Source organism: Sinocyclocheilus grahami, unplaced genomic scaffold (assembly GCF_001515645.1).
Source record: "Sinocyclocheilus grahami isolate Dianchi unplaced genomic scaffold, SAMN03320097.WGS_v1.1 scaffold173.1, whole genome shotgun sequence".
NCBI classification, from domain to species: domain Eukaryota; kingdom Metazoa; phylum Chordata; class Actinopteri; order Cypriniformes; family Cyprinidae; genus Sinocyclocheilus; species Sinocyclocheilus grahami.
This window is the reverse complement of record NW_015505352.1, coordinates 83,725-102,230: the sequence shown is the minus strand read 5'-3', so window position 1 is coordinate 102,230 and position 18,506 is coordinate 83,725. Positions and strand designations below refer to the sequence as shown.

The following is an 18,506-nucleotide window of genomic DNA, read 5'->3' as shown; positions in this document are numbered from 1 at the left end:
TGGTCATTAATATCCCCCCCCCCCCCCCCCCACACACACACACACTTGTGCCCCCTCAAAAATAATGAGTGCATGACGCCCCTGCCTCCAAATAGTTTAGAGAGAGATATTTAAATCTTTACATTTTAGTTAATAGTAAAGGGACCCATATTAAATGTGGATCCCTGTGATAAATTATGCTGCCTGGTTAGTAGTGGGGATGTTGGTTAAACATCAGAAAGATTGGACACACGCACAATGTGTAGCATTTAATGCTATCGTTTCTGTGTAAAAATATACATGTTTGGATTCTCTACAAATACAAATATGCCAAGTTGCAGTGACTGCCTTTTTATTTGATTCAAAAGTGAGAAAGATTTTGCCATCTGAAAAGCATGTCATGACTATAAACAGAAAAAAATGAACTCTATTTGGCAATAGACTCAAAGTATTATTTGCTAAGAAACAAAACACCCATTATTTGCATAAAATAGAAAACCCATTTCATGTTTTGAAAATAAACACATTGAAATTGTTTGCTTGTGAATTTAAGAATTAAAAATCAGGCAGACATTCAAAATGGCCATTTAAGTCAAACATCTTTTTCCCAACATTAAAGCACTTAACTCATGGAATAATGTGTTTCGGAACATTGGACATGCTTTATTTTCAGAACTTTTCACAATTTATTTAAACATCTCACATATACAAAATAGGTACAATAAACTTTGTGGTTTGTTTTGAAAGAGAGGCCTCTGCAACCGTTTAAAATGGACGAACTGTGCTGTCAGTATTAACACTGGGGACGTAAAAGAATGTAATGCCTGAACAAAACAAAACAAAAAAATCTGAACAAAACTCGGAGAAAACAAAAACAAACAAAACAAAAAGTAAAAACCAGACAAACATCAGGTTTAGGAATATTCCACCTGCTTAAAAATGGGGTTATCAGGGGGACCTGTGCAATATTCCTCAGAAACAATACAAAGTAATACAGTAACAGTGGTTTCCTCCACAGCTGCATGTATAGCACCATATAATATCTCTGCTTCGAGTATTGGAGCACCTTTGTAACAGGACAGAACTTGAAACCTTAGTACCAACTAGTGACAACTAGGATGTTGATTAATATTTTCCTTTACACATGAGGTAGTTTAAACCTTACGGAAATTGTGGTTTTAAACATCCTCTTTGGAAGATATACAAAGACCACAAAGTGATGTATACTTTCATTGTTTTTATTACACTTCTTTTATTTTTACAAAATGATGACATGTCCCATAACATGGTGTTATCCCGTGTCTCTTTGGGCTGCTGTATTAATTTGCATTGCGCAATGCTCCATTCAGTCCATTGGTCCTCTCCGATAGAGCCCAGCTTAAGCAAGTGGATTTGCAGAAAAAAAATCAGCATTCAGTATAAAAAACACAGACAGAAGGGCAGAGATTTTTCTTTTTTCTTTCTTTCTCTCGTTTAATTTATCATGAGTCTATTTATTTGAAACAGACTGGGCCAATGTCCAAACCAAACTCTTGATCTGCGCCACCAATGTCCAAAGGTGCAATGTCGAGGATGGGAAGGCGAGATGGTTTATTTGTTCTGTATTCAATGACTGTCTTGCTCCACTGGCCAGTGTGTCTCTGCAGGGATGCAACAAAAAGATAAAACATGTTAAGTGACTTATTTTTTTGACAAACATCAAACTGTCATAAACATGCCAAGGTGTAAACATGTATAGACTCATGTAATTGTGAGTTTATCTCATATGCATGTTGAACACTATCCTCTGTGACTGTAAACGCTTAACCTCTTATTTTGTACATATTCTGCTAACTGGGTGAAGATTTTGTCTGTTTAATCAAAGTGTAAAATGAGAACTTACACTGCAGCCATCTTCTAGGACGCTGAAAGTGAAGCGGCTGTTGCCCTCCGCCCTGAGCTCCACATCATTGGAGCCCTGCAGCAACACAGCTTTCTTCAGGTTTCCATTCTCGGCATCCATGTAGGCGATGCTGTTCTTGCAGTGGTAGGTGATGTTCTGGACTGCCTGGTTGGCCAGCAAACGCATGAAGGCCAGCTGAGTAGCCATGGACTGTGGGCTCAGGGTCTCATCATTGTATCCGAACTGAAAAGGGAATGGAAGAAGACAACCTTCAGACTGCTTTCTCTTGATCAATCTTGAACAGTTAGTACAGTATTTAATTTGGTCCTTTCTGATGTCTCCAACTTTTGTGAAATTCTTCAACTTACCTCAGTACCACCATTGATGGTCTCGCCGAACCAGATGTGTTTCTTCTCCTGGGAGCTTCTGTACCAGTTTTTGCGTGGAATGCTCTCTGGGTGGGGGTGGATGCAGGTCTGGCCAGTAGAGAAGTCGCAGTAGGCCTTGATGGCATCCACGGTGCAGCCCTGGTTGGGGTCGATCCAGTAGAAACCTACAGGGGAAGAAAACAATACAGATCATTAGGGAAAGTCATAGGAAGTAAGAACTATTGGAAGATGGGTTAACTCTATTGGAAGAAGAAAGACCTCAAACTGCTTTGGTCACTTACCACTGCTCCATTCAGGGTGGCTGAGCCTGATGTCACGGCAAGTACGGGCAGGGTTCTTCTTTGAGCCCTCAGGGGAAAGCAGATTCTCAATCTGAGTGTTCAAGGACTTGATGGTGGCATCCACCTCATAATCCTTAGCCCTGAGAGAGGCCTGGTCAGCTCTGTACTCATCATAGCCTCCAGATGTGTCATATCCACCACCAGCTGCACCAGGGAGTCCGGGAAGACCAGGAGATCCAGGAGGACCCTAGAGTTAAACACATTACATATTAACCACACATCGTGTTCAACTGGGGTGTCTTCTCTACATTCCATCTCAAGGTAAGATACTGTTTTTTCTATATTATACTTTACAATATATATTTTCTGTTTTCTTTCCATCTGTGTCAAGAGTAATTCTCAAATGTATGTTTACTTACAGAAGGTCCAACATGCCCAGGAGGACCACGGTGTCCAGAGGGTCCAATAGCACCAGGCATGCCATTTGAGCCGTCCTTACCAGGGGGGCCATTAGGACCAGCTGGGCCCTAAAGACAAAATGCAGACAACCATTATGAACATTTCCACACGTTTATTACAAAATCCTGTGTGATAAGTCTTAAGAATGAGAAAGTTACTTACTCTTGGACCAGCAGGACCAGCCACACCAGCAGGGCCGCTGTCACCAGAAGGACCCTGTAACACAGTGTCATTTGTTCTTGTTCTGCAATCGTTTATGCTGAATCATTTTAATAATCTGTATGTAACTAATCAAACTGTTCAAACTGTTTTCACAGGAAAAAGACGTTGAAGCTTATTATTAAAGTTGTGCCACTTACATTGGTTCCAGGGATTCCCTGCAGACCAGGATGTCCACGAAGTCCCTTCATGCCCCTTTCTCCTTTGTCTCCAGCAACACCTTTCTCACCACGAGGTCCAGAAGGGCCCTGTTTATATAAGGAAAGTAATAAATATCCATAGAAGCCATTGACTGGGTCCTTCAATTAAAATGCCTTTAATAATGATGATGTCTGACACACTTACAGGTGCACCTCTTGCTCCAGCAGACCCAACAGGGCCAGCAGATCCAGAAGGTCCCTAAAGGGAGTGAAAATGAGAGAATGGATTGATTACATGTGTGGTAGTCTAGTTAATTTCTAGGCATAATTTAGTAAATGCTGTGGCTTAGTTCAGTAACACGTACAGATTCACCACGGTTTCCGGGTCTGCCAGCAGCGCCTGATGGTCCATTGGGTCCAGGAGCACCGACAGATCCAGCGGGTCCAGGGGAACCAGGCTCACCACGGTCTCCCTAGTAGTTGAAATAGTCCATTTCAGTTACTTTTTTCATTTATATGTAACACAATCTGGTTTGGTAATTTGAAACTTTATTACAACACTAGAGTCTTAGGATAAAGTTAGTGATGGTCAAATATAAAGAAATGCTTAGTCAGAAGTCATATCAGGGCTATATACCTTAAGGCCAGAAGCACCAGGACGGCCAGGAGGTCCATCATTACCAGAGCTTCCCTAGAAAACACAGAGGCCTATGTGAATATTGTATGAAAAAACAAAAATACAAATTATGTGTCTTAAAAGGAAGTACAATTGATACTCACCTCACGTCCAGCCTCTCCCTGAGGACCAGTCATACCAGGCATGCCAATGTTGCCAAGGGGCCCACGGGGACCAGGGGCACCAGCAGGGCCAACTCTTCCAGACTCACCCTAAAGAACACACAAAAAAACTGATCAAGATTTACCCTGTAGAAAGTTAACTTTGACCAGTTTGGACACAATCAGGGGGTCAGTGCACTTACAACAGCACCGGGGCCACCAGGAAGACCACGGTCACCTCTGGAACCAGGAAGACCATTGAATCCCAGAGATCCCAGCTGACCCTGAGGCCCAGCAGCTCCAGTTGCTCCCTGATTAAAAAAAAAAAAGTTTATCATGAGACGTAATATATACTACGTAATACTTTGCTATTAACATGATTTGACGTGTTCAGCTAGTACTTACAGGTGAACCAGCCTCTCCAGGAGATCCCTTCTCTCCAGCCAGACCAGATGGTCCAATCAGTCCATTCTCTCCTGGGGGACCAGCAGGGCCAACATCACCACGAGAACCACGTGGGCCATCCTTTCCAGGAGCACCAGTGGGACCAGCAGGTCCAACAATACCCTAATTGGTGGGAAGAAAATCAGATTATATGTGAGACTATAAAGATATATCCTGAAATGTGCTAGCATGAAGCATTAGGTCCGTACAACTCCATTTAAAGTTATCTAATATTACTCACAGCAGGACCAGGAGGTCCAACTCTGCCAGCAGCACCAGGGAAACCAGTCAGACCCTAGAATATAGCCAGAAATTCATGAGTCACGTAGGAAATGTCACACAACTAAATGAATATATAAATCCATAAAATCATACTTACAGATGGACCGGAGTCACCACGGGCACCAGGTGGGCCAGCTGGACCAGTAGGACCCTAAAGATGCACAAGAAATTGTAAAAAGTTCAAAATCATAAAGATACATTGGATGTGTTATCCAATATATCCTTGACTGAGACATGAGGTGAATGTCAAAACTACAATACTTTTGATAAGTAAATTCTCATTAAGATATGTTTCTTCAACAATAAATGAGTTTTTATTAAATGTAGTCTCAAACTTACGAGGGGTCCAGTATTGCCAGCAGGACCAGCAGGGCCGTGGGGTCCAACATCACCCTTTCCACCAGCAGGTCCTTTCTCACCTCTTGGTCCAGTCTGGCCATCAGCACCCTACAAGACACATTGTGTCCCTGTCAGTTTTTAGTGCATATGTGTTCAAAGTTTTTTCAATTTGGAAGTCTAAAATTGAATATATGAATCACAAAGAAGCTGACTTCAGGAGAATTCACATGGACTTACAGGGGGTCCAGCAAATCCAGAAGGTCCAGCAGGGCCAGACTCACCACGTTCGCCCTAAAATACATGTCAAGATTTGAGTATGAATGCTGGTTTCTGAAGTGAATTATAGTTTGTACAGTTCTTTTTTTAGTTCCTTAATATCGGGCAATCCTTAAATAATGAAATAATTATTGTATCTGATTATAATACTCACAGGAGCACCACGAGGACCAGCAAGTCCAGCAGGGCCGAAAGAACCAGTCTCCCCCTGGAAGAGAACACAGAGATTGGTTTGATCAGAATGATCTTTACAGCTTCCTGAAGTAAGTGCTTTTGCCAGTCTTCCAAGTTAATTATTTGTAGGTTATCACTTTTTTTGGCTGCAAAAAGTCTGAAGGAAGCACCTGTAAATCATTTTGGAGATCCCTCAGAACATTTCGGACACATTCCCACTGTTCAAGTTAAATGTGGCCCATTTAAACACCTTTCCTTGTATGACATTCCTTAAACATCTTACCTTAGCATGCTGAAGTTTGTATTTAGCATTTTTAAATTTGTATTTCAAATTTAATATATTTTGTCATAAAAAATTAGAAGAACATTGGATTTCCTGTTTTAAATCAATGCATTAGCATTTCAGTTGTTTTCACTGTTCAAAGTCACCACATTTAGGATTTAATGAACATGGGCAATGCTTTATATAGTGCAATTTAATGATTTAGATTAGAAGACAATGATTTAATCATTTTATAAGTCATGGGTAAATAAAACTCACTTATAGCGTATGTTGAATTAAATTGTTTTAGAAAATTTCATAAATTCCAACCTACTGTATTTACACTGAAGTGACATTGCAAAAAGAAATGTTGTTCCCTCATGTGAAAGAGTTGTAGAACAGAATAGTTTATTTTTTTAGAAATGAAAATGTGTCTGGTTTAAAAATATGATTTGAACCAAATTTAAATGAATGTAGCAATGTTTGATTGTTGTTTATAAATATTTATAAATATTTACTGTAGATGATAATCAAATAAAAATAAAAATACTGAAAAGGAATCAAATCATGTGATGGCTTTAACTTGACCCTAGTATTTTTGAATAACGGAATATTGTTTTAATTTTCCAGCAGAGGGCAGCAGTGATTCTGACAGTTGTCATCAGGGTTTCTTCTTCAAGCAATGGACCAAGGACGCAATTTACTCACCCTTTGAGAAGGTAAGAATCTTAATACATTCTGTTAGTGGTGTTCCATTAAATTAATGCCAGTGTGATCTTGTTCTCAATCATTTCAAATCCTCTTTTATGATGTCACGTTTGACATTATGATTACAATGTGTGATTCATCACGCAAGATCCATAAGGAATAAAAAGAAAAACCCTTTGGACTTGTGTAAATATTTCAATGATTTAGAGTGATAGCAACAATTCTTTGCATTGATCTGACATAGCAGTTGAGAGAATGCTCTTTACCTTGTCACCATTAGCACCAGCGGGTCCAGGGGGTCCACTGGGTCCAGGAGCACCCTGTAAATTGAGGAAGAAGTACCATAAAATCACGGCTACAAAACATTTGTGTAATTTTGTATGAAATGAAATAAAGGTACTGGGTACACTTACACGGGCACCATCTCTTCCAACATTGCCCTCCAGACCTCTGTATCCTTGCTCACCCTGTGTATAAGAGAAATGTTTTAGTCAGCTGTAAGTGACATACAGATTTGGCAACATATTCACTATAGAGTGAGAAGAGCATTGCTCCAAAACGTACCTTCTCTCCTTTAGGTCCAGGAGTTCCAGCGCCACCACGCTCACCGGGCATACCACCAGCTCCCTGGTGTCCAGGGGCACCAGCAGCTCCAACTGCACCAGGCTCTCCCTGAAGAGTACAGATTTAGTCAGTTACACTCATAAAAATGATCTGTCTAGATGACATGTGCAGTGACGTGTACATACCTTGTTTCCATCAGGGCCAGGAGTACCAGCAGGTCCACGAGCACCAATGGGTCCCTGAGCGCCAGCAGCACCAGCGGGTCCAGGGTTACCACGCTCTCCCTAAATAATATAATAAAAGGTCAGAAGAACCGTAAGATAGGCTCATTTCTTCTCATGTGAGAATAAACACAGCACAAGAAATCAGAGAAAGGTAAGTCACCTTCACACCAGCAGGTCCTGATACACCTTGATCTCCAGGGATACCCTGTTGAGAGATAAGAAATATTTGTAATGATTTGCATGACACTATGCATCCAGTATTATGCAAGTGAACCAAAAACTGCATAAGCTGCATAACATCTGAGCCATGAAAACTTACTCTATCTCCGGGCTTGCCGGCCTCACCAACAGGTCCAGCGGGGCCAGGAAGACCCTGTTAGGATTGAGCAGGAAACACAAGTTTTTAATATTCAAACACTACATAAACAGGAAGAATTCATACAAGACAAATTTATCTTATTCTATTCGACAGTGATTCCCAACCATGGATACAACCATGGAGTACCTTGTGATTTTACTATTTTGTCTGGATTTCTTCACAATACAACTGCCCCCGAACTGTCAAAGCTTTTGAAAGACAAATAATCTTGAGCTACTTGATTAGCCCATTTTCACCCACTGTACTGATTAAAGGAAAGAATTTGTGGCCACATTTGGTACTTGAGCCCTACTTATGGGGTTCCAAGACGGTCAGGAAGCCCTTGTTATATTTAACTTCACACTTCAAGCTTGAATGAAGACTGTATAATCTTGAAAAAAGGCTTGTAAAAGTATGACACTGACCTGGAAACCAGGAGCACCAGATGCTCCCTGCTCTCCCTTCTCACCTGAAGCACCCTAAATTAGAAGACAACAATCTGTTACCACTGAGAAACAGTGAAAGGTCATGTACTAATCCACATAGATAGTCTTTTTAGAAAATATCAGATGGCCTACTTACAGCAAGTCCGACGGGACCAGAAGGGCCATTGTTACCATCTGGACCAGGAAGACCCTAAAGGAAAAGAGAAATGCAATCAGAGCAGCTCAATAACTAATAACTCGCTTCTACTGATGAATGTTTATAACAGATATTTCTGTCTCTGAAATACTCACTCTCAGTCCACTGGGGCCAGTAGGTCCCTTCTCACCAGGCTTGCCAGACTCGCCCTACAAGAAGGTTCATTGATAAGCTCATTGATACGTTATTATATTTTGAATATCTAAAGATGAAATGTGAAAAATACAGTCAGAACTTACAGAAGGTCCCTTAGGACCGGGGAATCCAATATTACCGGGCTGGCCTCTGGGTCCAGTTGGGCCAGGGGGGCCAGTGCGGCCATCTTGACCAGCAAGACCCTAGAGAACAGCATATAAAGAGGTGATGAGTGTGCACAAAGCACAATGCTCATGGATTAGTAATACTTTTCTGGGTACCTCCAACAATGTGTATAGTATGAATATAAAAACGGTGATTGTACTCACAGAAGGCCCTTCCTTTCCAGGGGGTCCAGAACTGCCGGGGCTACCAGGGAAACCCTGACAATATATAAAGTGATGGTTTTGTTCATATGGTCACATGTCAAGAATGATTGATCTCAATGCATACTTGTAAAATAGGAGAAATTTCACGTTTCTTGCTTTGTGATTTTGTCATAATGGACTGGACAGATATAAAGTAGTAAGAGGCTGATACTCACTCTAGCTCCAAGAAGACCAGGCTCACCAGCACGACCGGCATCTCCAGGAGGTCCACGGGCTCCAGAGGAACCAGTAGCACCACGGGCACCAGGCATGCCCTACGGTACAAGATTCATATATCAGAGTCTTAAATAAAACATCAGAACAATGTAAAATTGCATGGATTTGGCAGGAAAACTATCATATATTGTATATGTATACATATTTTTTTATCCAAAGCAGCTAAACCACTGTCACATTCTATATACACTCCATAACTTGTTTAAATACAGAACAGTTCTTTTAATATCACTTGAATCTTACCATTGGGCCCGATCTGCCAGCCAGACCAGGCAGACCACGAGTACCAGTAGCTCCCTGCAAGAAACATGAATATACATAGATTAACGAAAATAAATAATAAAAAACATAACCAAATACATATATATTTCATGCAGACAATTAACCATTGTATCAAGCTTTATAAATATTTAGCATTATTCTTACAGGAAGACCTCTCACATAGTCTACTGGATTTTTACTTTTTTCAATATTCTGTACTGTTGTATTTTTTCTTTTAAATCCTTGGCCCACTAACCAACTAAATGTGGTGATCATACATTTGTATTGTTTTATTTTTGTCCCTGTAGTACTCTTATAAATCAAGTTTCCATTCTCTCTCTGACACATACAATTAAAATGGAGATGCCCCTAACATATTAAAATTAACATTTTATTATTAAGATCAAACTTACTCTAGCTCCACGCAGTCCAGCGGGTCCAGTTGCTCCCTGCTCACCAGTTGAGCCTCTCTTGCCCTCTTCACCAGAAGGACCACTGGGTCCCTGAGGACCAGCACTACCCTGTACAGGAAAAAGACAAAGAAGGAAGTAAACAAGGACATTTAGCTATAGCACAGACTATATGCTTTATAAATTGTTAAGATGACTGGCAGACAGTGTGTATACTCACAGGCTCACCCTTGACACCAGCATCTCCCTTCACTCCAACGGGTCCAGGGTCACCCTGAGCATTGAAACAGTTCAAAGGTTAGACCATTTTATAACATGTACATATCTGAAATTCCCTATTAAAAATGTAAGAATAAAAAAAGAATATGCACATAAATAGAGTCATGCACCAAAATGAAAAATAAAACAGAAAATATAAAATTATGTTTTGCTTGGAATAATTTAATAAAATAACACAATAGAATTGAATAGAATAGCATACTTCCTTTTTCTGTAAAATACATAATTAAAGTTTCTCTCTCAGCTGGTGTTAGCCTACTTCTGATTAAAATCTAGACTCAAAATATTTTTTAAGAGATTGTTTAACTAAAATGACTGTATAGAACTAAAACGTATGGAATTATGTTACCATTGATATATGTAATTTAAATTTGACTGAAAAATACTCCCATGTCATGACTGTTGTGCAATTGCACTCATTGTCTAAGTGTGGTGTTCGTTTAAATGACATCTAATTAAACCTGGATTACTTCACTCAAAGCTGATTTTCTGATGTCAGCCTTTCTGATAATGAATCTGTTAAAGTAACGGTTTCTATAAAACTTTCCAGCCCATTTTTCCTTTTAGCCAAAAACCCCAAAATGGCAGCTAAGACCAATCAGATGGTACTCACAGCAAGACCTCTTGGACCAGAGGCTCCAGAAGGTCCCTGGGGGCCAGGGCCGCCTCTAGGGCCAGGGAAACCAGGGGCACCAGCAACACCAGGGGTGCCCTGTGGAATACACCAAAAAATACATTTGAAAAAAAAAAAAAACTAAGAACATATGCTTTCACACAAACATTGAATTCATAGAAATGTTACTTTAAGGTAAACATACAGCTTTCAGTAAGTCAGTTAAGATGGTAGAGCAATTGTAAAGTGATCTGTTTTAACATGAATTTTGACACTTCAGCTAGTTGATTGTGATTTGTGATTGCAATGTATAGTAATTGCTGTTTAAAAAAGAAAAGAAAAAAAGTTAAAATAAAAAGAATAAATATATCAAAATCCAAAATAAATATATATATAAAAAAGTATTAAAAATACAGCAAAAATACTTCTGACATGATTTGTTGAACTATTAGGCAATTATTTCTTCTAATTCCAATGCAATTGTACTTTAAAATGATTAGCACAACATATTTAGTTCAATTATTTAGTATGAATAATATTAAAACTCACAGATGCTCCCTTAGCACCGTTGATACCATTAGCACCAGGGTTACCCTGTAAAAGTACAAAGAGAGAGAGATTTTTTTTTCTTCAAGAAATCAGAAGAATTTATCTGCAAATATTTAAAATGCACTTACAAGGGGTCCGACTGGGCCCAAAGCACCGTTCTGGCCTGGCTCTCCTCTTTGTCCCTGAGGTCCAGATGGGCCAGTGGGACCAGCGGGTCCAATTTCTCCCTGTCAAATATAGACACAGTAAAGTTCTGATGGTAAAAGAGAGAAGGTTGTTATGATGAATTAAGGAAAGGTATTGTATGTGTAGAGAATGAGATCTAATCAAATGATATGTACTGGCAGAATTGGCTTATATTAGCATGTCTATTAATCTTCTGGCACATTGTTTTATGCAGAGGTGCCGGGCAGATGTCAAATTTAGTTGAATTTATTCAGTTTTGATTTCTCCACCTGTCACTCATACCTTAGGTCCAGGAGCACCAGGGAAACCGGGAGGACCAGCTGCTCCCAAAGGACCCTAAGAGGAGAGAAAATGTGTTACGTCTACATTAGGACTATGCCATAAGTCACATTTTATGAGACAGAGAAGTCAAAAGGCAGCTAGTCCACTCACAGCAGGGCCAGCAGGACCAGTGTTGCCATCAGCACCGCGAGCACCAGCTGGGCCAGAAGGGCCGACACGACCTCTCTCACCAGCAAGACCACGACCACCCTGTGCAAAAAGAGGAATGAGATATGTACTCAATAAAAAGAGTTGAAGTAGGCATGTATTCAAGGCCAGTAATTCAGTAATTTGTGCTGGAGGCAGAATTGAGATATACACTGAAGATTTTCATAAATTTTAATGTTTGACTTACTCTCTGTCCGGGGCTTCCATTTGATCCAGCAGCACCATTCTCACCCTGTTGAAAAAAGACAAACATAAGCCTTTAAAATATGACAAGATATATTTGACTTGATTCATGTAATGCACTATAAAATGTGGTAAGTGTGCTGTACTTTATGAGTAATAATATCAGTAATAATAGTAATAATAATGTGTTTTGTTTGTATAGCACCTTAATACACATAATGCAACTTCACAAGTCAGAATTTTTATGTAAAGCATCAGCAAGTGCAGTTTCTTTCATGCATACATGAAAGTTGGTCTTTTGAATTGCACTTCGATTACACTAAACTATGTTGTTATATGTATTTTTTAAAGTGGCAGGTGCATTTCTTTATAGTCTGAGATGTTTTAGGATGTTAAACCTTTGATTACTACCTTAAGACCAGCGGCACCAGGCTCTCCTTTGCGTCCATCAAGACCGGTGTAACCCTGAGGAACAAGAAATTAAGATCATGGTTACTTAGATGTAAGCAATTGAAACGACATGTTAAGTCTCATCTTCTATGAGAAATGTGTTTTTTTTTGGAGTTAATAGCTAAAAGCTAACAATGTCTTTTGTTTCTTAACGCCAATCCAGCATCTATGGCTATATTCATGGTGAGAACCAGTGAGAAGTAATCCATGCACAAGTCGATTCATACACGTCCGGGGACAATTTAGAATGTTCAATCAACCTAACCTGCATGTCTCTGGGCTGTGGGAGGAAACTGGAGCACCCGGCGTAAACCCACGCAGACACAGGGAGAACATGCAAACTCCACACAGAAAGGTGGACTCGAACTGGGGACCTTCTTGCTGTGAGACAACAGTGCTAACCACCGAGCCACTGTGCCTCCCCAACAATGGCTTCTCATCAGTCCTCAATACTAAGCACTTACTCTGTGTCCCTTCATGCCAGGAAGTCCAGGAGTTCCGGGGAAACCACGGGCACCCTGTAGAAGAAAGAGCAAAGACGAAGTTCCTTGTAAGAAATATTACTGAGGTAAATACAAACATGCTTGATTTAAACAAAAATGTGCATTTTGATGCCCTTACCTGTGATCCAGGGCCTCCTCTGTCTCCTGGTTTTCCAGGTCTGCCATTGTTACCCTTAGAGAAGAATATAAAAGAGGATGTCAAGACACAGCGTGAATAAATGGGGCAATGCATGGTCGAGTTAGAAGCTCAGTTTTAGTATATGGTATTATAGCACTCACATCTTCACCATTTTTGCCAGAAGGTCCAGGAGGTCCACGAGACCCAACAGCTCCCTGTAATGAGATGATAGAGAGAGAAATCAACATTAAAGTTTAAAGGTCATTTCCAACCTGTGTGAAAAACCTGTGTTGACCAAGAGTACTTACAGCCTGTCCGGGCTCTCCAGGCTCACCAGCATGTCCTTGGAATCCTTGAGGTCCCTATATATTCACAGAAAAAGGTGTAAATATTACATTTATTTTTTAGAGCCATAAACACTCAGAATAATATTTAATTAAATGATTGATTATCAAAATAATAACTTACTCTAAATCACTAATTCTAAACATTTTTATTTACAAATTTTATTGAAAAGGTATCAATACTTCAATCAATTTTTAAACAAATACTCACAGTGGCACCGGGAGGTCCAGATGGGCCTCTAGGTCCCATCAAACCCTGAAAAAGTGAAAGTAAAAATGAGTGGCCTGAGGACTCAATATGATCAGCAGTAGTTTACATATTATGATTAAATAAAATAAAAGGTCCAGTATTTCATTTGCACGACATTGCAACATTAATAGTAACACATTTTGGCAAGAAAAATCAGTTTTGGATGTCATCATACTTGAGTAGTAAACTGTTAAAGTTTTTAATATGCTCTTAATATAAATGTGATATTAATATATTTAATAGCAGAGAGGATTCACATCAACTGAAATGAAAGTGAACAGAAAAGAAGCTGATATTAAATCACATGAACTCACAATAGGGCCAGGGCCAGGGTCAAGTCCTTTAGCGCCATCATATTGAGCAGCAAAGTTCTACAGAAGAAATTAAGCAACATATTTAGCATAAATAAATAAAACATATTGAGCAATGATAATAAATTGTTTTATTTCAGTAATTATTGATTTATGTTATTTCAATAATACAATATTTTAATATTAACTGTATATTCCAATATCATTAAAAACATTCAGAAAGAAATGGAAAGCTTAAGTTATTTGAGCATTTTATTGACACAAAATATTCTCTAAATGTTTCTTCTTTCATACTAAAATTATGACACTGTTTCTAGACTTGTATTGAAAATAAATACAGCTCACACTTTTGGAAACCATTTCGAGGCCAAGGTTCAGGGCAAAGGTTAAAGGTCAAATGTTAAATATGACTGGGTCAAGGGGTATTGGGAGGATCGTGATCACAAGCTTTAATCACTGAATCGCTATGTAATAAACAAGTTTAGGTCTCTGGAAAAGTTTTTCTGTGTGAAACTTACTCCACCAAGACCAGGGGGGCCAGGGGGGCCGGGAGGCCCAGTAAGTCCAGGTCTGCCGGGTTTTCCATCTGGTCCTTTAGGACCCTGTGGAAAACAAGAACAAATAACACAATTAAGCTAGCTGTGATTGTTCTAATGTTTTAAAACGTGAGATGAATCTGCTGTGTTGATGTAAACTAGCCACCATGCTAATCTAGTGAACCTGAAACTGATACCAAAAATATACAGAATAGTTTTTTCCTATCCATGTTATTATAGATGATGGTTAAGTTAAACACCTTATAATAATATCTTTGGCCTATATTAAATATGACTAGAATGCTGAAAAGTTACTGGATAAACTTACCCTCTCACCTCTGGGTCCTTTTGGTCCCCTGGGGCCCTATTTACAGAAAAGTATAACCAGACAACTGTTTTAAAGTCCAACAGTGTATTAATACTCCTTCATATGAAGACCACTTGCTTTTTTATATGCATGCTCAGGGTTATAGCAAAACAAAAAACTGATGTTTTTCAGATTTAAGTCACATTTACATATGCTATGCCACAGTCATTAACATGAACATTAGAACCAATGCTTATCTTCATATAATTGCACATAGAAAAGTGAATAAATAAATACAGGATTTATTTATTCCACCTTTCTAAGATTCCTATGTCATTTGATGTGCAATAGCTCATATCAAAAGCATTTATTGTATTCTTAAAACTTCAAACATGCAAATTCATCTCGCAAAACAATTATAACATGCACAGTGCAGTATGTATCAGTAACTACCACTAACGTCATGCCTGCAACTTAATTAGATATTAATGAAGGTAGCAATGCACCACTCATGTGATGCCACATTCAACCAAGGTACTTTAAGGAGCTCAGAGGCCTAGTTTACATCACAAGAACAGGACATTGAACCTGTCCCACTGACCGAAATGTTTCTCATTACGTTCCTTTAAGCACCTTCTGTTGTTAGTGATCAATACTGTTATGTGATATTCAGGTGAGCAATTTGATTCAATCCCAAATAACATTCAATATTTATGCCAATTTTAATAATCTATGCTATGCATGTCCACTTGAGGGAACTGCTGGGCAAAATCCACCAGGCTGGAGGAATTTCTGCGGCATGTTGATTTTGTTACTTAGAGTCCACCTCTTCAGCAGGCCATCTAAAAAGATCCATTGTGCCCAGGTTGTCTGGTAGGCAGGATAGGGTGGTCTCTAGTTTCACTGACATTTGCTTGAGCCAATGGTGCTTTCCTCCTTCCCATCACAGGCAAGAAGGAAAAACCCCAGAAATTCTGATAATCCGAAATGCTCTGGAATATTTGAGATTGACCAAAGGATCTTCTCACCGAATATCATCATCCATTTAGAGATTTGGAATCAGATAAGGTAAATATCTCTATTAATACAATTGAAATAACTTCATGCGAGTGTACTGACCGCTGTATGATGAAGATGGGGGTGGAGGTTGAAAACAGAAAGAGAGAGAAGGGGAGAGAGACAGAGGTGATCGATTAGTTATGCACTCCACATGTTGAAATATGGTAACAGTTCTAAAAAAACATACAAAGTCTACTATTCATTATTCTAGGCTACTATTCACTCAGTCTAAAACATTTCAGAAGAATCTGAACAGAAAAAAACGTCAAAGTTTATGCTAAATACAGTCCCCTTACATGCAAAAATTCATGAGTTAAAAAGAAAAATTATGCACAGGCATTGTCTTGTGTTTTTTTTTCTTTGCATTGTTGCCAAAATAAGAAGATCAGGTTTTAATAGGCCTGGATTCAATTTTGTGCATTTACATCCATGTCTTGCTGTAAAACAATAAAGTGTGCCTAGATTAATAACAGGGTTAAATTTGATTTTATGGTTGAGCATCTGTAAGAATAGATGATGTACAAAACTGTAGTATAGTGCATTGGCTAAAAGTATTATCTCGAAATCCTAATTAATATACTTATTTATGTACTTCATTTATTAAATTTACTACAACTTTTTATTTGTTTGAATTACTTTGAGTCTAATTAAAAGTGTGAAAAATCATAGTAATTTTTTTTCTCAAAATATAATTTCTTACATGTGCATGAACAAATATGCAATCTTTTGATTATATAGTTTTAAATATATACTTTTGCATAGTATATATAATTTAGTACTGTCCTAAGCTGAATTTATTTATTTATTTAAATGTATTTATTATAGAAAGTGAGTCACAGGCAGTGGTTATCAGGTACTACAAACCCTGTAGAGGTCATCAGTAATTGTTTACATGTTTAGGCCTTCCGGTTGCCATGCCAGGTATGACTCCCACTCGAACTAAACAGTTTTCATCCAGTAGGAGCAGCTACGTGTCATGTCACTTATTCTCCACCAGGTGGCGGACTTGACTACTGGGTGATGACCTAATGCCACATTAAATGCCAATTTTCTGTTTTCTAAAATCAGCTAAAAAAATTAAATGAAAGTCTGTTTTATCAAACCAGTTTGTTCTAAAACGCATTTATGTTTTAGAGGCATAAAATCTAATTTATGATTGGCTTATGATAGGCCTATGATAGGGAATACGTTTTTTGTTTTACATTTAGGTATTATTTATAGTAACTTTATTATTTATACTTAAAACAGTTCATTTAAATCAGATGATTAACAATTTTATAGGATGTTGCTTAAAAATTATGTTACATACTTTAGCCAGCAGGGGGGCAGATTTTACAGACCCCCATAATTAAAAAAACACTCCTGGAGTCTGGGACAATGATGAGGTACAGCGCCCTAACCTAGACTTAAAATATCTACTTTTAAAGACATTTAACCAGCTGTCCGTATTTTGTCTATATTTTTGTACTTTTTTGCTAATAGGTTTTAATAACTATGCCATATGTTTCCGTTTCTCAGTCGCAACAGATGAAAATATCCAAGACCACGAAGAATCCATTAAAAAGATCCGCTGGATTTTACATTGGCAAGCCAAAAGGAAACGCCTCAATTCTTCAGATGTAGTTCTAGCTTTCCTTGAGGTAATTTCCCAGCAAGGTTCAACCAAGCAAACGCAGCAAATCCAGTAGATGAAAGAAAAAGCCTTAAGATCCTTGGTTAGACAAAAAAAAAAGCATATTTCAAACTTACATTGACATGATGCTAGGTACGAAGTCACTGCAAGCAGCAACAGAATCCGGGTATCCACAAAGCTGAGCATGTCTAAACCGACATGCAGACTCCTTGTGCTGCAGTGCCCTGGTTTAACTACTTCAAGCAGGCATACAGTTGTGATATAAACACCAAACTTAGCAGGAACCTGCTGCCGTGATGCTAGAATAATAAAGACCAACCAGCCCTATTTATATGGCAGGAGGTTCCCTTGACTGCGTGTCCAGATTGAGCCCCCAAACCAATGGGAGAGAGAGACTCTATATGACTCTCATCCTAGCACTGCCCTCATCCCTGCCTCTCTCTCTCTCTCTCTCTCTCACTCTCTCTCTCAGACTTTGGCAATGCTCTGACAATGATGACGAGTACAACGTTTTAATTAGATCCATTCTTTTGAGGACGTGGACATGGTCGAGCTTTATAAGAGAAAAGCTTACCGTTTTTCTCAGGCTTTCAATGGCGCTTATAGCTCATGTGGATAGGATGGGTCCGAGCGCGTCCAGCGGGTTCTTATGGCACGTTTTGCGCGTTTGACGCATCTTCACAATGCGCTTCTGACCCCGGATTCACGGGAGATACAGTATATCTAACTGAAGAATACTCGCTATATGCTGGCGTAACAAATCAGTCTTTGGCACTTCGATTTGAAATGTAAAAACGCGCATCACTGTATGATCAGGTCGCCAATACGCGCATGTGTTTGAACGGAACTGTGGCATCTTTTTGTCTTTTATTATTTATTACATTTA

The 18,506-nt window shown here is 39.0% G+C and overlaps 1 protein-coding gene across 1 annotated transcript; it reads right to left on the bottom strand.

The window, feature by feature from the left end:
* Window positions 1-614: 614 nt before the first annotated feature.
* col1a2 (collagen, type I, alpha 2) lies at window positions 615-17,980 on the bottom strand. The gene is made up of 50 exons (XM_016283266.1): window positions 17,737-17,980; window positions 16,048-16,049; window positions 14,950-14,985; window positions 14,604-14,687; window positions 14,089-14,145; window positions 13,736-13,780; window positions 13,489-13,542; window positions 13,342-13,395; window positions 13,181-13,234; window positions 13,024-13,077; window positions 12,521-12,574; window positions 12,114-12,158; window positions 11,870-11,968; window positions 11,720-11,773; window positions 11,380-11,478; window positions 11,252-11,296; window positions 10,703-10,801; window positions 10,031-10,084; window positions 9,814-9,921; window positions 9,383-9,436; window positions 9,079-9,177; window positions 8,864-8,917; window positions 8,639-8,737; window positions 8,495-8,548; window positions 8,340-8,393; window positions 8,183-8,236; window positions 7,719-7,772; window positions 7,560-7,604; window positions 7,361-7,459; window positions 7,176-7,283; window positions 7,025-7,078; window positions 6,878-6,931; window positions 5,622-5,675; window positions 5,429-5,482; window positions 5,192-5,299; window positions 4,950-5,003; window positions 4,812-4,865; window positions 4,532-4,693; window positions 4,330-4,437; window positions 4,130-4,237; window positions 3,987-4,040; window positions 3,715-3,822; window positions 3,555-3,608; window positions 3,350-3,457; window positions 3,153-3,206; window positions 2,951-3,058; window positions 2,532-2,778; window positions 2,230-2,414; window positions 1,862-2,104; window positions 615-1,619 (listed from the first exon to the last, which is right to left on the bottom strand). Exons 1-50 carry the CDS (start codon window positions 17,804-17,806, stop codon window positions 1,473-1,475), a joined length of 4,059 nt encoding a protein of 1,352 aa, XP_016138752.1. The 5' UTR covers window positions 17,807-17,980; the 3' UTR covers window positions 615-1,472.
* Between the last annotated feature and the right edge of the window lie 526 nt (window positions 17,981-18,506).